Genomic DNA, 12955 nt, shown 5'->3' with positions numbered 1-12955 from the left:
GACAAGAGTTGTGATTGGATGTTGGTGAGAGCTCAGGTGTCTGTTTGGGATCGAGGCGTTTACTTGATTTTTCGGTATCAGTCTGGATCCGTTAAGGGATTTTGTCGACGGTAAACAAGCGGATATGTAACTTTTTTCATATTTTCTGTGCTGCTCCAGTTTTAGTGACAGTAGAGGAAGAAGAAGCAGTAAAGTGTATACTTTATAGAGGGAAAAAAAACTGTGTTTTCCCTCATCACTGTTCCGCTTCAGTAGTTTCGGTAAAACCCGAGTTTGCGGCGCGAAACCTCACAAAATGTCGCCGAAATCACAGTTTTATGTCTTTTTTTGTTGCGTAACAGGTGAGTAACCGTCATTTATCCTCTTCATGTCCTCCCACCTGTGAACACATACGTGCACTCTTAGCTAATTCACTATAACTGGATGTTTGTGCAAAAAAAAAAATATCTGCATGGGTCACAGTTAATCAGAAACCTTATTTGTTTTTGCTTTAAGGCATTTTGTCCTCCAACGCCCAAGAATGTGGCCGAACACCGATAGTGGAGAACAGGATTGTGGGAGGGATGGACGCCACAGAGGGGGCTTGGCCCTGGCAGGTGGATATCCAGGTGGGTCCCCGTGAACACATTCAGCCTTGTAACCTTTCTTTAGTATCAGTTCTGCCTCTAGTCTGGGTCTTGTTTATCACACCGAACTGCTGAGAGAGGGGTTTGCTTGTGATGCCGAGGTGACTCACCCTTTCTCTCCCTCCCTTCGGCCTCCAGACAAACAGGGCCGTTCATATCTGTGGAGGCTCCATCATCGCAGAGAGCTGGGTCCTCTCAGCCGCCCACTGTTTCCCCAAGTAAGAAAACTCTCAGCATCAGTCCACAGGCTCTCTGGCGTCTTTTGTGGGCAGTAGGAGTCATTTTATGTAATTTTTTGGTAATTGCTGCAATGGTTTTTTGATAGCCCATCAGGAAATATATATAGAGAAATTAGTTTAACATTAACTAATAACTAAATCCTGCAGACTGTTTGTTCATTCAGATTTACTAGACGATCGTTTCTGGACCAAAATGTGTGCAGAACTTTTTCTTTTCTGTTTGCAACAAACGCACATTTACTTGAGAACTGTTTGCTACTTAAGTACAATTTTGAGGTACTTGTACATTACTGGAGCATAATATTGTGCTACTTTATACTTAGACGTAATTTCAGAGGGATTTATTATACTTTAGGCCACTACATGTACTTGATATTCCCTAGTGTCTTCTCAGCTTTAAGGGGATAGTACAAAATATAATCAACAAATAAATTACATTATTCCCCAGTGGTATATATGTATCATTGTCCGTCTCATTGTGCTGTTGGAATATAGTCACAGTTTCAGCAAATATGGATTTTAAAGCAAACTATAGCTTTAATGTATTTATAATTATAATCAATAATATATCATTATTCTGAAATGGGCCATTCTACATAGTTAGTATATTGACTTTTTGATCTTTAATTATGTTTTGATGCTAATACGTTTGTACTTTCACTTTAATACATATTTTTCTGATTTTATCAGTGTAGAAGTAGTTTTAAAAGTAAAAGTCCTGAACTAAGAATGAAGTAAATTGTAATAAATTAAAAAGTACAGAGTACTTACACACTGTGGTAGTGCTACTTTTACTTTAGAAAAATATCTGAGTACTTCTTCCACAACTAATTATTGTAAACGTCAAACCCATTTCAAGTTGCAGCTTCCTAGCATAAAACCATTTAATACCATTTGCTTCACATTTTAACCCCAATTGACTTCCAGTTTAGCAGGTGTCATTCCGTGTCCCTCCGTTTTCTTTCAGTCCAAACGATGTGAGCTCTCACATCATCTACGCTGGCCGGTACCAGCTGAATGGTGTCAACCGGCACCAGTCGACCCATTATGTGAGCAGAGTGGTGATCCCATACGGTTACAGTGAGCCTCACAGCGGAAAAGACTTGGCGTTGGTGCAGCTGTCCAGCCCAGTAACCTGGTCGGATTATGTCCGTCCCATCTGCTTGCCCGCCTCTGGCTCCCTGTTTCCAGGTGGCATGATGTGCTATGTCACCGGCTGGGGGAACGTCCGGGAAGATTGTAAGGCTTACAAAATTCTTCACATCCTCTAAGCAAGATTTGTGCAGATAACTTTTTTTCAATGGTTAAATGTTTTAAAATTCAAACGCCCTTTTATTGGACTCTGACATACAAATACAATTCTTCCATGTAAAAAAAAAGTTAAATCCCAAAACAACAGATAATTGAAAATATGAATTAAAAGTAACAAGACTCAGGCATTTAATCATAGTATTGTGTTGGAAATGTATTATTATGACTTTGTGTAACTCTAAACACAGGACAAGTCACCCCGGTGTTCTGATATGTTGCTGTAAACGTCACGCCAGCTGGGCTGTTTGCGCTATCTGTATTTAAACTCTTCCTGACGTGAGCCGTTTGTGCAGGCGTCTCTAAGACGGTCTTCTTCCCAAGGAAATGATTTGTAAATGAACTCACATGGAGAAAGCCAAGCTTATCATTTTTCTTCATTTGATCCTTTTGGACCAATCTCCCATGACAGTATCATGAAATTGTGATTCTAAAATCCCTTGCCCTGTGAATGGAGTGTTTGGTTTTATCTTAACAAATGTTAAACAATGTTCACACATCTGCAAACATATACACAAAACACAACACAAAGAACAGAGTGAAAAGGTTACTTAAGGACAAAAAGCAATAAATCGTTAATGAATATAATGAAACACAGTCAAGTTGTCTGTCTAAATGCTTTACTGGACAAAACATGTCTTTTGAACATCTTACTATTGTTGCAAAAGACCTTACTGGTGACCTGTTTAGTCACAGAAATTAAGAAACCTCACATTCCTTTTGTCTCCACCCTTCATCTGTGCCTGTATTTCCCTCAGTTCCTCTGCCAGGAGTCGGGACTCTGCAGCAAGTGCAGGTGCCAATCATCTCCCAGAGTTCATGTCAGGAGATGTACCGGACAGACCCGACGGAGCAGGTGGACATCTTGTATGACATGATCTGTGCTGGATACCAGGAGGGCGGCAAGGACTCCTGCCAGGTACTGTTGGATCAGCTGTTTGTGTTTACATTCACAGATGCACACTAGCATGCATGAGCAAAATAAAAACCAGGGTTCACACACCTTAAACATCAAATTCAAATACTTTCTGGACCCAATTCCCTCATATTCAAGGACACTGCATAGTTTGGGACAAGGATTTAGGCTAATTACTCTTACAACACTGATACTTTTGTTATTAGAAGTAGCAGCCCTACAGAAGCTCACAGACAGCAATTAAAAAAGAGAGACTTCAATGTGTGAACACTTCTCAATTGTGCTGTGTCATGTAGACAGAACCAATTTACCAACGTTAACTAATAAAAAGATCAAAACGGCTTAGATTTCTGTTCTTGCACAAAACATTCTACTACTTTCAATGAGCCATATCTATTTATGTCTATTTTCAAAAAATGTAAAGATTTTTTCTCCCTCAAATTCCAAAAGTATTTCAGGATTTCAATGACCTTTGGAAACCACGAAGAACCTGCATTGAAAATAACTTGGGAGTGCAATCATTCCCCATGTAGTTTGTGAGACCTTCCCTTTTGAGCACTTCGATACCTCCCTGTGGTGAAAGTTGATTGTGTGTTCATGTCGTCTCTTCAGGGTGATTCAGGCGGGCCCCTTGTCTGCCAGATGGTAAATGGGACCTGGGTGCAGGCTGGGGTGGTGAGTTTCGGACTCGGCTGTGCTCACAAAAACAAGCCAGGTGTGTATGCCAGAGTGACCAGCTACTCGAGCTTCATCAGCAACACAGTACCAGAGATCCGTCTGTATGGCCGAGCTAATCAGAACTGGTGTAGAAGTGCGGCGGTGCTGGTCAGCTGTCTGTCCACGCTACTGATCCTGCTCCAGAGGTAGAACACTTTGAGAACAGAACGCAAACCGAGCCACATGAAGGAGAAGATTAATTACATGCCTGACTTTCCAATAGTGAAACTAGAGAACCGTACCTGCACATGAAGCCATACTGAACATGAAATGCAATATAATCTTTAAATTTTACAACAATAACTATGCATTATGATCTTTGAGTAAAAGTAGTAGTTTTGATAGGTTTGTAATTTAAATCAGAATTACGAGCTTTATAAATGATGTCCTGTTTTTGAAATAAATTGTTCATTTGATTCTGAAAATCAGGTCACTGTTTTGTTCCACTTTTGATAGCTGAGTTTTGTAATGTTTTATATCATGGTTTGTATCATGTTGTTTTAAGGATCAAAGCTTCATTTGTACTCTTGCAAAGCTTTCTTACATTTTATATCCACTTCCAATACCCCCACGTACAACTACAACAAAGTACTCAAGAGGTTGCCTTTGCAATAACAAACCTGGTGTTTTGTCATTTTTTTAAAAAACAAACATGACATCATGTTCAGTACATATGTCTGAAATGCAAATGTTTAACTTTTTGTTACTTCAAATGTCTCTTTAATGCATTAAGTACATTTTAAAGGGTCTTTGTGACAGAGAACCAACTTTTCTTAATATCATATTGTTAAACATTTCCAATTTACTGCCAATTAACAAAGAAAGAATAAAATGTGACCAACCATAATAAATCAACATAATAAACTGTAAATGAATAAGGAGAAAAAGGGAATCCCATGTTGTTGTATTCAGATGTTTACCAAAAGAGAGTTTACCCTTTTAATAAGGCAAGTTACATTTTCTAGAGTTTTGGGCAATTCTTTATCCAGTTAACGAACTTTGTTTTACCTTATGCAAGCATTAAGCAAATATTTCAAGTAACCATATCTTTGTTAGATGTATGATGTTTATCAGGGTTTAGACCTAGAATGAAAAGCAGTTGTTAAATATGAGCTCAGTGTATTCTCCAGAGCTCTTTCATTCATCTTCATTGGCAAACACGATGAAAAAAGTTCCTTTTTCCTGTCAACACCTAATACACAGTGTTGGAATAGTCTGCCTTACCTTTTTTGTTTTTGGTCACAGTCTATTACTTCTGGCAATATTCTTTCCTGCTGTTTTATTTTTTTTTTTTACAAAGGATCTTCAAATCTGCTTTTAGTGGACTTGTCAGTCTTAGGTTTATACATTTATTACAGGTTTTACCAGGTTTCTGTCTGAAATGAAAAAGAACAGTGAACCAACTCAAACCCTGTGGTTCATTAAGTGACCAGAGACAGAGACAGGTGATGACACATTTCCTTTACTAAAAAGAGAGCACAGCATGTCATAATGGTAAAAAAAGACTATTTGGTAATGCCTATTAAAAAAAGCTAGCTTTTAAATTAATTTAATAAGTATTCACTCAAGGTTGTCATGCTGAAAAGACATTTCCACACAATGTGTTGTCTTTTAAATTCCAGGCAGGGAAGGTCAGGCATCAGGGGGAATGGTATCAGAGAGAATCATGGGAGAGCCAAGTTGCAACTCCTGCTGCAGCGATTCCAGATCAGCTGGAGTCATGCGGTGAACCTCGCTCCAGTCAGATAACAGGGAGGCTGAGAGGGGGGCTGAGTCGTAACTGAGGGAGGAGACGGAACATAAAGAAAGCGTTAAGAGTGTCCCATTGGTACAAAAAATGGGTTGTGCCAACACCGAAAGTCAAAATTGTCCTGCTAACTACACATATGTGCAACTACAGCCCACTTTTCCTTATTTAAAGGAGCAAACAAATATTTGCTATGTAAAGATATAATGGAGTAAGTGTAATAGAGAGTCGTGTGGAGGCAATCCCAGACCACTTTTTTCAGTATTTCTGTAATACTTGTGAAATTGGTTGGATTCAGTCGGCGCAACACGGTGAGTCCATGAAAGAGGCAAGTGTCTGTGTTTAGTTCACACCTTTGCAGGACAGTCAAATGTCTGTTATCTAAACTGCTAGTCAGTTGAACCGGCAAATATAAGATCTAGCCTACTGGTTAAAACCATTTCTTGTTTTTTTGGCTAACCAAGACTAAGAAAACATTCCATGAAAACAGACTGGTGATGCTGTTTTGCCCTTGCTGTTGTCTGGGAAGCTTGCAGGAAGTGATGCATGTCACTAATGCTGATACCCCGGTGTGTTTCCTGTGGAGCGAGCGGTGCACCAGACTCAACACATAACTTAATGCTTCATCTAACACTTTTGTTACAGCGTAGGACACACTTTTGTCTCAGTTTCTTTTTAACCTCATATCTTTTTTCATAAAGCGATATCGTAAGTAGGAGAATAATATATATATATATATATATATATATATATATATATATATATATAGATATATATATATATATATATATACATATATATATATATATATATATATATAGATATATATATAGATATATATAGATATATATAGATAGATAGATAATGCCAATAACAACCATAGACACAATTATTTAAGCCTTGTATATGTCCACATCAGATGCATTTGATGTCTTAAAACATGTCTGGAGGCGATCCTTAAGAAAAGCCAGTTCAAATTTTATCCAGCTGTTTTTCAGTGCTTGGTCAATGCTGTATTAGACCTTACCTGTCCCGGTCACAGTGTTGCAAGTCTGTGAGAGACTGGTTGAGAAGGTCATCCAGGTCAAAGCCCACGCCGTACCCAGCCCCACTGCCTTTAGGGGTGACAGAGAACACCGGGGGTAAAACGTCCTCTACCTGACAGGAGAAAATGGGGGAAACATTGGGTCAACTGAACTTTGTCTCCTTAACATCAGTTCAAGGAAAGCAGAAGATTGTGGCATTTAAGCATGATATACTGTATATGTACTTGAAAATAATGTTTTTGTACAGCATCTATAATGAAACACCAGTAATCTGTCAATACATCTTCTCCCTGGTAATATTTTACAAGGAAGACAACGCAGCAGATGAAAGCTGAGACACACCTGGGACTTTGAGAGCTGCAGTGTTACTGTATGGATGTCGGGGGCAATGGACGGCCCTTGCTGTCCGGTATCTGTGAACCCTAAACTGGGATGAGGCTGTGAGGGGACCCCTAGAGCCCCACAAAGAGGGTTTGTGGTCTGAGGCCCAGATTTCTCTCCTACAGAGGGACACAGCTTCTCCATTGTACCAGCGCTTGCAGTCGAGGTGTTAGGATGGGAGTTGGGGTTATTTTGGCGTCCGATATCTACATTCCCATTCCTCTCTCTAGTAGTTAATGTTGGTGTTTTAGTCAAAAAACTCTCCAGAGGAAGCAGTTGCGACTGAGGTTGAGGGTCTGGCTGGGCTTGACTTTGAGGTTGGAGCTGGGGCTGAAGAAAGCCTGACGGTGGAGGCTGTGCTTTCCTGTTTGGCGGTGGTTGTTGTGGTGGCCTTGTCTCTAATTGCTGCCCGTTCCAATTCCCCAAACAGTTGAAACCACTTTGTCCGTTGCTCTCACTGTGAGGTTTGAGCGCGTTGTTCTTAGCAAAGCCACCAGTAGCGGTCATTATATCCATGCCTCCGCTTACAGCAACGACTATATCCGCTGGAGGTTTCCTATGGCTCATGGCGAAAAGCAGTGATGGTTGCTGGGTACTGGGGGGTTGAAACACACCCGGCCTGTTAGCTTTAACTTGAGAGATTAACTGTTCATGAGACTGAATTTTCCTTGCCTCCTTGTCCATTTTATTGTTCAGTGTTCCTTGAGTGCTATCACTTATAGATGCACCCTGGTGCGAGTTCACATTACAGTCTTTATTCTTTGCTCCATTGCCATTAGGAGTCTGAGACTTTTCATTGCGTCTGTCCATCATCTTTGTCCAACGCTGCAAAAGGCTTTTGTCGTCGTCACTCAGCAGAACCCCGCCCAGCGAGTCCCCCTGCTTTCCCTCTCTTCTCTCCTTTTCTTTTATTTTCTTTTCCCTCTCTCTGGCTCGCTCCTGCCTCTTCCTTCTTTTTTCCTCTCTTTCTCGTTGACGCTCCTGGGCTGTGACAGGCCGACGCAAATCTGGAACAGAAGACAGGGAGGATGGCACACCACCTCCTGCGACGGCGTCAATGCCCAGCGCAGAGGTTCCTCCATCTGCAATAAAGATATAGAATTCTCATAAAGGTCATCTAAAGAATGACATGTCTTGATGTAAGTGGATATGGAAAACGGTCAACTTACCCCCCCTGGCTTTATTTCTGAGAGCTGATTTCAATAAAGCTGCTTTAAGTGCAGCTTTAGTATCCTCTGAAATGGCTCCTTCTTTTCTGGTTCCCTCTCCAGCACCTGGAGGAGGCCTGGCATTCTTGGACAGTGACTGTGAAAGAGACTGAGACAGTGACTGGGCCTGTGCCACAGAGAGACAAAGGGAAGGCACAGTGGTGGGTAAGGGTGTCATTGTTTGTGCTGGTGTTGCAGGAATAGAGGTGGGAGCTTGGGTCATGGACTGGCTCTGGGCGGGCTGAGTCAGAGGAGCCTGACTTCCGGATAGCTGCTCCTGTACTTCACTGTCTCGCATTGTTTCCAGTGGAGCATCCTGACTAGACACTGGTGTTGTTAAATCTATAGTCTCTGGCTGACCGCTGTCTGAGTTGGCACTGGGCATATCCACATCAACTGGCCCACTTTCACTTTTAGAAAGTAGAGGCAAGTTATGGGTCACATGAGGCGGGGCGACTTCTAAAAGGGACGCAGGCTTATTAAAAGTGTGCATCTGATTTGTAAATATGTGGTTCCCTTCTGATGGTGTGTGATCTTGTTGCTGTTGAGATTTCACTTCTCTCATTTGCTGTTGCTGAATCTGTGCTGCCTGTGGGCGTTGAGCCATTGGAACCAGTCTTGATTTGTTGAGGTTAACGGCTGAGGGCTGAGAATTACACTGGTTACTGCTTTGTGCTGCGGCTCTGCTGTTCACCCTCACCAAGGGCCTGAACTGCAGTCTTTGACGACCACCCTGTTTGTTTTGATGAAAGTCCTGGATCTCCATCAGAATTGCCTCTTTAATTTGTTCCTTGTTCATTGGAAGCTTGTCAAATTCAAAGTCGAAAGCTGGCACGCAAATTGGCTCGTCATCGGGGTCGTGGTACTTGGACAGGTAAGGATGCTCCAGTGCTTGTGTCACACTGATTCTCTGACGAGGGTCAAAGCGCAACATAGAGACCAGCAGGTCCAAAGCCTCTGGTTCAGCTTGTGGGTACAGTTTGTTCAAAGGCACCGCAGAGCGTGATGGGAGACTCTGTACATAGGAGCGCACTCTGTCAGCCCTAATAGTACTAATCAACCCCTCAGGAGGCGTGCCTAACACACCCAAAATAAGTGTGAGCTGGTGGACGTAGTGCTTTCCAGGAAAAAGTTGCTTACGCCCCAACATTTCCGCAAAGATGCAGCCAACAGACCACAAGTCAATGGCCAAACTGTAGTGATTGAGAGACAGCAGGAGTTCAGGAGCGCGGTACCATCGGGTAGCCACATATTCAGTCATGAAGGAATGAGACTCTTCAGGGTGCGAACTTAAACCCCTTGCCATTCCGAAGTCACCAATTTTAAGCTCACAGTTCTCATTCACCAACAGGTTGGAGGGTTTGAGGTCACGGTGGATTACGTTGGCAGAGTGCACATATTTTAGGCCACGAAGGAGCTGGTAAAGAAAGTAGCGTGTGTGCTCTGAGGTAAGCGTCTGGGAGGAGTGTATGATCTGGTGCAAGTCACTCTCCATGAGGTCCAGCACCACGTACCTAGACACATGGGAAATAGAAAAGTATGATGTTTGTGTGAGATTTATTAAGCCATAATGTCTATATTAATAAATAAAACATTCTACAACTCCAGTAGAATTGGCCATATGTTTAAAATGCAGTGATGGGTGGAAAACAATTGGTCTTCAATTTTACACATATTTAGATATTGACTTGTAGTTTGACAGAGTTTTCTAGCTTGAGGATGAACCTTGTGCATGTGTAATTTTCCACCAGATACTATGAAAACAAAAAGTACATACACAGACTTGAAGGCAGAGTGAGGAAGGTTGGGCTGCAGGATGTCTTTGATGGCGATAATGTTGTCGTGCTTGAAGTGCTTCAGAATCTTCAGCTCTCGCAAAGTGCGTTTAGCATTTGTCACCACTTCAAAAGCATTGGAGATCTTCTTAATCGCCACCTGCTGGCCTTTGAAATATAATAAAAGCCCAAGTATTACATAGCAGGACAAGACGTACAACTGAGTTTGAATGACGGTGTTAACTGTTAGTTTTCTCATTTAACACCGAGCAGTGTAGTACGTTGTAGCCCTACCATTGTCCCTTCTCCTAGCAGATGAAACCACGCCATAGGCCCCTGTGCCGATGGTTTCTATGACATCATACTCCTCTCCGACGTCGAACTTCACATCCAGAGAGTGCGCTTTCAGCAAAGCCAGGTTTTTTGCTGCTGTGCTGGTGTCCGTGGGGCCTCCCGCTGCCTCGCCTTCACGCTGGTTCTGGTTTTCTCTGCTTTTGTCAGTGGCCATTCTTTCAGGCGACATGGCTACAGGCTGGTCATTTTTTCCTTCTCCTCCCTCCTTAGTTGACATTTTTCTGTATTGGATTGAAAATAGCAAAGTATGAAGTATTTTTATATTAATGAGAATATTTCTAATATTGATCACAATTTGGCAAATGTAAGCAAAACTAACAAAGGATAATCAAACTTGAGTTCAAAGCAATGACGTGCTCCACCATTACGCATCAGGTTTCATCAGACAAAACTTATATGCCTACATTTTTTTTTTTACTAATTTCATTCTATTCAATTTCTAAGAATCATTAAACTGGATGAGAAATGTACACTGAGGTCATAAAATCATAATCATATGAATCTGCTGAAAGTCAAACAAAAATATGGAATTATTACCCAACCATAAACATAATAAAAACAATATTAAACAGCCAATTAATCGCTTTGAAAATGAATCGGTAACAATTTTAACAATCATAATTGTTCGAGTCACTTTTCAAACATAAATACCAAACAACTGCAAAACCATAGCTTCTCAAATATAAGTATTTTTAATGATATAATAGTAAACTGAATATCTAAGGTCGGACAAAACGGGTAGTGGAAATGTTTAGGTTTGCCTTTCTATTTTCTGATACTTTATAATACAAAACAATGTAATATTTATGAGGCAGATTAATTAATATTGAGAGCAAAACACTTAATAACCTGACTGCATTTATACCAACATTCATATATATATATATATATATATATATACATATACATATATATATATATATATACACACTATATCAGTGTCATATAATAAGAGTTGGGAAACATCATGTATGCTTAAAAAAACATACTGATCTATAGTCAACATGTCAACAACAGCTACAATGAAACTAAAATAGGAAACCTGTGATCATCTGAAGTCAAAAGACCATCAGAGCCCCGGGCCCCCAGGAGCCACTGCAGGACCATTTCTCAATCAGTGGTCATTTAGGTCAACTACACAGATGCAATTTAACAGGATTAAGATAATAAACAAGGAAATGCTTGGTTACAATACAGACTAAAGGCAGGCATTGTATGCAACCACTCATAACCACCGCTGCCCCGCAACTTCTCATCCAATTAACTTAGGCCCGCCAGTCAAGTGGCCCAGACCTGTAGCTCTCAGAGAAAAGATGGACTACAGCTGGAGTCTGTTTACAAAGAGAGAGAACATTCACACGAGGAGCTGTCTTTAAGGATCCGCTGGTTTTTGTACTACAGCGTGGTTAAAACACCCAATTACCCGATAAAGACGCAGTCTTACCCCCTTTTTGACGCAGGGGCGTAGGCTAGTTACCTGAAGCTCAGGCTTTCTAGGAACGTAAACCGTTACACCATGTTTTTCTCGGTTAATATCACCAAACAGGGAAACACAGAGGTGTGTTGCTAAGTGATGGGGTAGACTCTCACCTTTTGAGCCACCCACAACATCTGCAATTATGTTTTTAATCCCGTAGTAGCGCGGCTATCTCTTGTTTTTGTCTGCAGCTTCCTCATACAGTTCCGTGTTGGGTTTGAGTGCCATTTTAGCGGACCAACGAGGTGAAGCGACGTCCGAACGACTGTCCAATAGGAGCAGAGGACGTGCTGGGGGGCGGGACCTCCCGGCAGACAGTAGGGTCTCTGTTTCGGTTTTTGGTGACGACGTTTTCCAGAATTGGATTATTTTAGGAGGGGTCATAATTAATCATATTTACCTGCATCTGAGTCTGTTATTAGTAGTAGTTTTAATATGTGTATATTAGCCCAATAATAACAACAATAAGTTGCAAATAACTACACCAGCGCACAGGCAGAAAAGAAAGATAGGAAAGATTAATTTGAGACATTTTAAATATAGAAAGAAAAAAATGTGTGGAAGTGCACGTGAATGAAATATACGGAGTGATGGAAAGTAACTAAGTATATTTACTCCTTTTAGTTTAGTATTTACATATGATTTTTTTTTTCTACACCACTACATTTATTTGACGCCTTTAGTTACTGGTTACTTTACAGCCCAAGATTTTATCAAAATATATGATTACCTTATCTATCATATGATATCATGCAGTATTATAGGTTAAATACCCAATATCGGGGCTGGGTGGCAGTTTAGTTTAACACATTAAGACTTAAACCCTAGAGACCATTTTGTGATGGGATCACATCAGCCGCCACGCCAAATTGACCAGGAGCGTAAAGTGGGGGACAATGGCCTACTCCCAAATTTCCAAGGCCGTAAAGTCTGGGGGCCGGCCCCCTTTGCCCGATGCACACCCATTTTCAAACTCTGCTTTGGTTTTCACCTCAAACACTCATCTGTAAAGTTTTGTGACTGTATTTTGCAAGGTCATGATGCCATCTTGTGACAATATCGGGCAGCAGACAGTCAAACACCTGGCAAATGACCACCTCTGTGGTAGTTCCCACTGTAGTTGGACTCTCCAGGACCACATTTTACCTTGATGACACACAC

The 12955-nt window shown here is 41.2% G+C and overlaps 2 protein-coding genes across 3 annotated transcripts; one reads left to right on the top strand and one right to left on the bottom strand.

Annotated features, from left to right (window-relative positions):
- The first annotated feature begins 81 nt into the window (after positions 1–81).
- On the top strand, positions 82–4589 carry LOC310960953 (serine protease 33). The gene is made up of 6 exons (XM_083932845.1): positions 82–341; positions 496–608; positions 765–844; positions 1833–2104; positions 2932–3092; positions 3702–4589. Exons 1-6 carry the CDS (start codon positions 296–298, stop codon positions 3954–3956), a joined length of 927 nt encoding a protein of 308 aa, XP_083788971.1. The 5' UTR covers positions 82–295; the 3' UTR covers positions 3957–4589.
- A 748-nt stretch (positions 4590–5337) lies between these two features.
- Positions 5338–11976, bottom strand: mapk7 (mitogen-activated protein kinase 7). 2 transcript variants are annotated; one of them, XM_083932843.1, is made up of 7 exons: positions 11908–11976; positions 10258–10538; positions 9966–10131; positions 8150–9702; positions 6942–8062; positions 6581–6711; positions 5338–5586 (listed from the first exon to the last, which is right to left on the bottom strand). In XM_083932843.1, the coding sequence occupies exons 2-7, from the start codon at positions 10532–10534 to the stop codon at positions 5439–5441; spliced, it is 3396 nt and encodes a 1131-aa protein (XP_083788969.1). In that variant the 5' UTR covers positions 10535–10538; positions 11908–11976; the 3' UTR covers positions 5338–5438. The 2 variants fall into 2 exon arrangements, with proteins under 2 accessions (XP_083788969.1, XP_083788970.1); XM_083932844.1 differs by lacking the exon at positions 11908–11976 and adding an exon at positions 11762–11888.
- Between the last annotated feature and the right edge of the window lie 979 nt (positions 11977–12955).

This window comes from Echiichthys vipera, assembly GCF_963691815.1.
Source record: "Echiichthys vipera genome assembly, chromosome: 18".
NCBI classification, from domain to species: domain Eukaryota; kingdom Metazoa; phylum Chordata; class Actinopteri; order Perciformes; family Trachinidae; genus Echiichthys; species Echiichthys vipera.
The sequence above is the reverse complement of the archived record's forward strand: the minus strand, read 5'-3'. Positions and strand labels throughout refer to the sequence as shown.

Coding starts and splice junctions, on each gene's coding strand:
- mapk7 (XM_083932843.1), bottom strand. CDS start 10,534: ATGTCAACTAAGGAGGGAGGAGAAGGAAAAAATGACCAGCCTGTAGCC. Junction 10,132..10,257: donor TGCTAGGAGAAGGGACAATG/GTAGGGCTACAA, acceptor TATATTTCAAAG/GCCAGCAGGTGGCGATTAAG. Junction 5,587..6,580: donor CAACACTGTGACCGGGACAG/GTAAGGTCTAAT, acceptor CTCCTCCCTCAG/TTACGACTCAGCCCCCCTCT.
- LOC310960953 (XM_083932845.1), top strand. CDS start 296: ATGTCGCCGAAATCACAGTTTTATGTCTTTTTTTGTTGCGTAACAG. Junction 609..764: donor CCTGGCAGGTGGATATCCAG/GTGGGTCCCCGT, acceptor TTCGGCCTCCAG/ACAAACAGGGCCGTTCATAT. Junction 845..1,832: donor GCCGCCCACTGTTTCCCCAA/GTAAGAAAACTC, acceptor GTTTTCTTTCAG/TCCAAACGATGTGAGCTCTC.